This window comes from Oncorhynchus keta, chromosome 1, assembly GCF_023373465.1.
Source record: "Oncorhynchus keta strain PuntledgeMale-10-30-2019 chromosome 1, Oket_V2, whole genome shotgun sequence".
Classification (NCBI taxonomy): Eukaryota; Metazoa; Chordata; class Actinopteri; order Salmoniformes; family Salmonidae; genus Oncorhynchus; species Oncorhynchus keta.
This window is the reverse complement of record NC_068421.1, coordinates 95,284,900-95,292,653: the sequence shown is the minus strand read 5'-3', so window position 1 is coordinate 95,292,653 and position 7,754 is coordinate 95,284,900. Positions and strand designations below refer to the sequence as shown.

Sequence of the window (7,754 nt, the reverse complement as noted above, 5' to 3'; positions counted from 1 at the left end):
ACCTGTGTATGAGTCTCTGTCTGTTACTAAAATAACCTGGGTATGAGTCTCTGTCTGTTACTAAAATAACCTGGGTATGAGTCTCTGTCTGTTACTAAAATAACCTGTGTATGAGTCTCTGTCTGTTACTAAAATAACCTGTGTATGAGTCTCTGTCTGTTACTAAAATAACCTGTGTATGAGTCTCTGTCTGTTACTAAAATAACCTGGGTATGAGTCTCTGTCTGTTACTAAAATAACCTGTGTATGAGTCTCTGTCTGTTACTAAAATAACCTGTGTATGTATGAGTCTCTGTCTGTTACTAGAAATGAATGATTCCAGAATTAACAGAAAAGTCCCTGTGGTCTGACCACGGTGCACATTCCTGCTACAGCACAGCTAGAGGGCTAATCTCACTGATATGCAGCATTGGCAAACACACACACACACACACACGCACGCACACACACACACACACACACACACACACACACACACACACACACACACACACACACACACAGGTGTATACTTCCCTATCTACCTCTAAACCCTCTGTGAGCCAACAGGGCTTAGAAATAAAAACCTATTCATGCTTATCTATTGTAATGATACTCATAACTATTACTGTCAATAAACTATGTTACAAGCAGTCAGACTCCTATATGCTGTATGCTGTGACAGAGTCATTCAAGGTTACTAATTAGGATTGTGTCCCCAATGGCATCCTATACCTTTTATAGTGCACTACTTTAGACCAGGGCTCATAGGGAATAGGGTGCCATTTTGTTCAGGACCCATAGGGCTCTGGTCACAAGTAGTGCAAGTCGCTCTGGATAAGAGCGTCTGCTAAATGACTTAAATGTAAATGTAAAGTAGTGCAATACAGTGGCTAGTGAAAGTATTCACCCCCTTTGGCATTTTTCCTATTTTGTTGCCTTACAACCTGGAATTATAATAGATTTTTTGGGGTTTTGTATAATTTGATTTAAACAACATGTCTACCACTTTGAAGATGCAAAATATTTTAATAAATATTAAAAATTAAGACAAAAAAAATGGAAAACTTGAGCGTGCATAACTAATTCATCCCCCAAAGTCAATACTTTGTAGAGCCACCTTTTGCAGCAATGGCAAAACTGCTCCAGCTGTTTCAAGTTGGATGGGTCCCTGCTGGTGTACAGCAATCTTTAAGTCAAACCACAGATTCTCAATTGGATTGAGGTCTGGGCTTTGACTAGGCTATTCCGAGACATTTAAATGTTTCCCCTTAAACCACTCAAGTGTTTCTTTAGCAGTATGCTTAGGGTCATTGTCCTGCTGGAAGGTGAACCTCCATCCCAGTCTCAAATCTCTGGAATTACTGAAACCGGTTTCCCTCAACAATTTCCCAGTATTTAGCGCCATCATTCCTTCAATTCTGACAAGTTTCCCAGTCACTGCCGATGAAAAACATCACCACAGCATGATGGTGCCACCACCATGCTTCACCGTGGGGATGGTGTTCTTGGGGTGATGAGAGTTGTTGTGTTTGTGCCAGACATAGAGTTTTCCTTGATGGCCAAAAAGCTACATTTTAGTCTAATCTGACCAGAGTACCTTCTTCCATATGTTTAGGGAGTCTCCCACGTGCCTTTTGGCGAACACCAAATGTGTTTGCTTCTTTTTATTTAAGCGATGGCTTTTTTTCTGGCCACTCGTCCGTAAAGCCCAGCTCTATGGAGTGTACGGCTTATTAAAGTAGTCCTATGGACAGATAATCCAATCTCCGCTGTGGAACTTTGCAGCTCCTTCAGGGTTATCATTGGTCTCTTTGTTGAAATCCAAAATAAAAAACGTGTTTTAAATTACAGGTTGTAATGCAACAAAATAGGAAAAACGCCAAGGGGGGTGAATACTTTTGCAAAGCACCGTATATAGGGAATAGGGTGCCATTTGGGACGTATCCAAGTAGTCTCTCACCTTCTGAAGTCTGGCAGCCTTCTCGCTGTACCCCTCCAGCTCTTTCCTTAGTCTCTCATTTTCCCTCAACAGGTCCATCTGGGCACTGTTGTTGTGGGTACTGGGGTTGGCGTGGCTCATGTAGACCTCTGGACCAGACTGGACACTGTGGCGAATCATCTGGGCATGGGCAGGTTCATACCTAAGGAGAATAGAGGAGAGGATGGAGTCTACATCTATATCTATAATACTTTGAATCATTGAATCAAACTGTATCATTCACGTGGTTATAACCAAGTAGAGTCATTGGGGCATATTCATCCCATATAGATAACACAGGGATACTGGTCGTTATTGTAAAAGAGAACTCGTTCTCCATGACTTACCTGGCTAAAGAAAGGCAAAATAAAAATTAATTATAGAAATTATTTAAATGAACTGGGAACCCATATTCCATATAATGTCATTCATATTGGCTTGTCTTGTGTGTGTGTTCTATTTACCTGTGCTGGGAGTGGAATGGGGGAGGGGGTTCCTGGTGGTAGTGTCCGTGTGTCTCCTGTGAGTGGCTGAGCATGTATCCAGGAGGCCTGACCAGGAAGGGGTAGTAATCCGGGGGAGGTCCCCTCTGATCGGGGTACTGGAGAGACTCTGGTCCCTGGTGGTCAACAGGCCCACAGTGGCCATTGGAAAGCTGTGGGTAACTCTGTGTTGAGCTGAGGGGCAGACTGTCTCTGGATCCACACGATCCACCGTTCCTCTCCAGGGAGAGCTGCATGAGCCGTTCACTGAGGGAGCGGGCGTGCTCCCGTTTCAAATCCCACTGGCCCCCTCCCTGGTGATCCATCACCTCAAGCCCCTGACCGCGCTGGGCTCCTACCGAGGCCAGATACTGAGAGTGAGCCTTGGCCTCCTCATAGGTGGGCAGCTCCTCTCCGTGTCTGTGGAGCTGGTAGAGGTGACACACGGAGTCCCTCTCACAGTGTTTGTAGTCCCCCTGGTACTCCTGACCCTGGGGGTCCTGTCTGGTGGACATGTGGATGAACTGGGACTCTTCCTGGGTCAGGCTCTCCAGAGAGGAGCGGGGTGATCCGGTACCGCCTCCTCCGCTGCTGTTGCTGCCTCCACGCAGGGCCTGCTGCTGGATGGCCAGGAGGGTACGGGTGTCCGTGGGGTTCCCGTAACGGAGCTGCTCCTGGATTAGACGGTGCAGGACCGTACCAGAAGACTCCTCAGCAGTTCTCATCTTAGTCAATCAGAGAATATTTAAGTGAATGTGCTGTGTTGAACTGGTGGTTTTGGATTATTAGTTAACCACAGATCTAGAGACAGGAGCAGAAAGAGAATTAGCTAAATCAAATACTACATCTACAAGTCTTATAATGCACTATGATGCCGTTATAATTGATCATGCATTACCCCCTTACACGATCTAATAGTCATCTCATAATGATATAATGTCATCAAAAAGCATACACTATATATACAAAAGTATGTGGATGCCCATTTAAATTAGTGGATTTCAGCCACACCCGCTACCCATGCAGTCTCCATAGACCAACATTGGCAGTAGAATGGCCTTTACAGAAGAGTTCAGTGACTTTCAACATGGCACCGTCATAGGATGCCACCTTTCCAAACAAATGTCTGCCCTGCTAGAGCTGTAAAGTGCTGTTATTACGAAGTGGAAATGTCTAGGAGCAACAACGGCTGAGCCGCGAAGTGGCAGGCCACACAAGCTCACAGAACGAGACCGCCGAGGTGCTGAGGCGCATGGCGCGTAAAAACCTGTCCTCGGGTTGCAACACTCACTCTACCGAGTGTCCAAACTGTCGCTGGAAGCAACATCAGAACTGTTTATAAGCCTCTGGAGCCTCAACTCCCAATGGACAGACCCCTACCAATGTAAGTTAATGTTTTGTATAATTTAGCTAGCTAGTTCCTAAACATTAACCCCTAATTCTTAGTCTTGTAAATGTTTCACTGACTTTCTATCTCTGCATTATTCACAGGGTAACTGTCAAGTTGTGAGTCTGAAAATGGACACTGGAGGTTATGGAATCTGCATAGTAAGTATCAATTTGATGTTCATGAACATTTGTCACGACCTGATTAAGTCTGGCTAACTCATGTGGTCGACTAATCCTTACCCTAACTCTTCTCCTAACCGAATTATTCCAACCTACCACATGAATTCACCTAACCCGGCACGTTACTTCACCTAACCTGCCAATTTAGTTATCCTAACTTGTAATTCACCTAACCTGCAACTGGCTCCGACTGAACATTTGCTAACAGTGGAGCCTAACCAAGTCAGGTAGCCCGATCTCATTGGGTAGTCAAACATTAACCCTTCATTTAAAAAAAAATCTTGTGTGGATTTTTTTTTTCCCTGCTGAGTTTCTGTTCACTTGTCTAAAGATCTTATTTTATAAATAGAGTTGATAAGTGCACAGAGGTCATTTGTACACTATATTTTGTTTTTCAGATGTGACCTTGCAGTCGCTTTCTGAGCTCAAAAATGGAAGCAATCCATTTTTTTGTGTTAATTCTTTGTGGTTTTTATGTTGCATTTTGACATGCATTTAATTACATTTCTTACACACATATCACCATACATTATGAACTATGTATTACTCATATATAAAAAATATGTGTTATTCATATAGAAATATATTGACCATAAATAGTCATGCATAATGTTAAATACATATATATTTTGTTAAATACATGTACATATATGAATAGCACATGTATGTAAAATGCACACTACCATATATGGATAAGCAATACTCGTAAATATATTTACACATGTAAAAAATATTAAAACATATTTATTAAAAAAAATAAAAATCAAATAAAAAAATAAACATGTAAATTGTAAACATGTAAACATGTAAATACATGTAAACATGTATATTTATATAAAATATGTGACATAGACATATATTTAGATGTGTATTTCAAATATTGGTACATATATTCCATATTTGTATTTGAAATATATGTCAATATATTATGTATGGTATGGGCAATTCTAAATTGCGTTTAGGGTAGCATAAATGCAAGCATACCATACGCTCTGAATAGCATGGGCTTATATTAGCAGGTCATGCCATATGCTATAGATTATTTTTGAAAAGCCCAAAACGAGAAGTATTGTAGTTAAGGGACAGTTTATTTGTGGATATTATTATATTGAGTCAGTCATTTCCTGCTGCAAACGTTGCAGATTCCAATCAATTGCCTAATCACTATTTGTAATTTTTTTTCAACTAGGCAAGTCAGTTAAGAACAAATTCTTATTTTCAACGACGGCCTAGGAACAGTAGGTTAACTGCCTGTTAAGGGGCAGAACAACAGAGTTGTACCTTGTCAGCTCGGAGATTTGAACTTGCAACCTTTCGGTTACTAGTCCAACAATCAAACCACTAGGCTGACCTGCCGTCCCTACACTCTAACCACTAGGCCACCCTGCCGTCCCTACACTCTAACCACTAGGCCACCCTGCCGTCCCTACACTCTAACCACTAGGCCACCCTGCCGTCCCTACACTCTAACCACTAGGCCACCCTGCCATCCCTACACTCTAACCACTAGGCTACCCTGCCACCTCTACACTCTAACCACTAGGCTAACCTGGCCTTTTTTTTTTTACTTTCCAGAACATTTCACATATTATGACAGATATCAGGCCACACATTCATTGAGGCTATTTATTGCGTGTTGTTTACTATACAATCTAAATGGTGTGTATATGTGGGACTAAATTCTCTATAGCCTCTATGGCCAACACACATAGCCACAATGAATAGAGAGAGCGTGAACTAAACTGCTGCTTCCCCATGTCCGACAACATTCCTGTCTCAACGAGGAACATAAAACATATAGCCCAATAAACCAATTGATAAGCAGCGCCATTAAAGTTCAAATAAAGTCTCTATTGTCTACAGCGGCTCCTTAGACAGACATGATCACAGACCAAAGCCGACATTCCTACTTATTACATGTGTGTGTGTGTGTGATTGTGAATTAAAATGACAACTATTACAACATTAACTATCCTTTCTTACAATCTATCCACATATTATTTTGGTCTTATAATAAAGTCAAAAGGGGGGAAAAAAATGAATTTGCGCCTAAAGTCCTACTTTGAAAGACCTATCCCACCATGCGTAAAGTAACTCATTTAAAAAAAAGCAGCAAAACTATAATCTTACCTATTTACATTGTCATCACGGAAACAAGTTGTGGACGCCGTAGGTCTATATCGTTTATATTTATTTTAAACGTAATGTAATCCTAATAGAACTTCCTATAACTGGAAAGTATAAATTCGTATCCCGAGTATACTACGTTCCGCTGAGAGAGTGCACTGCTACGGTGTGCGTCTCCGAGAAGCTTTCACAACAGACTGAGTCGAGAGAGAGAGAAAGCGCTGCTCATAAATAACTGAGGGCCGATTGTTCGCGGAGACTGGAATGGTTGGAATGCGAGAGCTCGGAGTCCCTCAGAGATCAGAACCGCAGAGCGCAGCGCGCACAGCGAGAAAAGGGGGCAGGGCGAGTAGAGTCGGGACCGCAGAGCAGAGCTGAGCAGCACCGTGCACATAGCAGAGAGACAGCTGGTAGTCGCCTGCCTGTGTAATGTAAAGCGTTTCGTTGTTGTGAGCAGTTGGGGAGATGAAGTAATTAGCTATAGCACGCTGTGACTAGAAAGAGAAAATCGGGGCACTATTGTGAAGCAGAGCATTAGTTTTAAACGGACTTTAATTTTCACAACATTATAAACTCCTCATATAGTTTACCATACACAATTATACCAAGAAATATTATATCAAGAAATATTCTATCATGAAATATTCTATCGTGATTTTGCCCATTGTTTTATTGTCCTTGTGGAAAATGTAATCCGAGCAACCCCTATAACACATCAACTGCTGGGCTTTATAAAATAAATGGGATTGATTTGATTAATAAACCATGCATGGCAAATGAACTGCTTGGATCAAGCTTACTGACCTACCTGCAATTCAGGAACAAGTTTCTGTGCTAAAATCCAAAACATAACATTAATTAACGTAGTAACATATACTAGACATGGAAGCTGGAGATGAGCAGCAGTGAACATTTCACGTTAAAGTGAAGCATCATTGATTGTTATTTTTTTATTTTTTTTATTTAAAGGCCTTTTATTTGCATGTGCCTGGTAAATATTTAAGCTGAGGCCCGTGCCGGGTAATTGTGGAGTCTATGTCTGTGTGGACATGGTGGAGTGTGTGTGTGTGTGTGTGTGTGTGTATGCCTGTGAGGGGTGTGTGCCAGCCGGGTGTGTGAGGCCCGCTGCCTGCCAGCTGTCTGGGGGTGAAAACCATGTCCCCTCCCTAATCAGGGTTAGCTCTGAGAGAAGAGATGCATTGTTCTCCTCACAGCAGACATGACCAAGAGGAGAGGAGGGGAGGGGGGGACAGCCCTGCCATCTGCTGCATGGGAGCACCTTCATCACCACAAATGGCAGCCTATTCCCTGTTTAGTGCACTAAGTTTGACCAGGATCCATGTACTATATAGGGTATATAGGGAATAGGGTGCCATTTGGGATGTTACCCAGGACTAACCAACACCAACCCCCTGGTCCTTGCTGTCCTGCATTCTTCACACACATGCTGAATAGGAGGAAGCTGCCAAGGCCCTAAGATCAGCTAGCCTGGCTGAGAGGGGGATGCTGCCTAGGCCCTAGGATCAGCTAGCCTGGCTGAGAGGGGGATGCTGCCGAGGCCCTAGGATCAGTTGGCCTGGCAGAGAGGAGGATGCTGCCTAGGCCCTAAGATCAGC

The 7,754-nt window shown here is 42.8% G+C and overlaps 1 protein-coding gene and 1 long non-coding RNA gene across 3 annotated transcripts in view; both read right to left on the bottom strand.

The window, feature by feature from the left end:
• LOC127908649 (uncharacterized) overlaps positions 1 to 443 on the bottom strand; it is a 1,096-nt gene extending 653 nt beyond the window's left edge. The window contains exons 1-3 of the long non-coding RNA XR_008067883.1: positions 241 to 443; positions 105 to 206; positions 1 to 36 (exon numbers count right to left, since the gene is read on the bottom strand). The exon at positions 1 to 36 is cut by the window's left edge and continues 653 nt beyond it. This is a non-coding gene — a long non-coding RNA (uncharacterized LOC127908649). The remainder of the gene's footprint in view (positions 37 to 104; positions 207 to 240) is intronic.
• LOC118374205 (angiomotin-like 2a) overlaps positions 1 to 6,415 on the bottom strand; it is an 18,043-nt gene extending 11,628 nt beyond the window's left edge. Inside the window, exons 1-3 of one of the 2 annotated variants that reach the window (XM_052467355.1) lie at positions 6,142 to 6,415; positions 2,425 to 3,243; positions 1,943 to 2,123 (exon numbers count right to left, since the gene is read on the bottom strand). In XM_052467355.1, the coding sequence (XP_052323315.1) occupies positions 1,943 to 2,123; positions 2,425 to 3,167 (924 nt within the window). In that variant the 5' untranslated portion in view covers positions 3,168 to 3,243; positions 6,142 to 6,415. The remainder of the gene's footprint in view (positions 1 to 1,942; positions 2,124 to 2,424; positions 3,244 to 6,141) is intronic. The other variant, XM_052467358.1, reaches the window with a different exon arrangement.
• Positions 6,416 to 7,754: the final 1,339 nt, after the last annotated feature.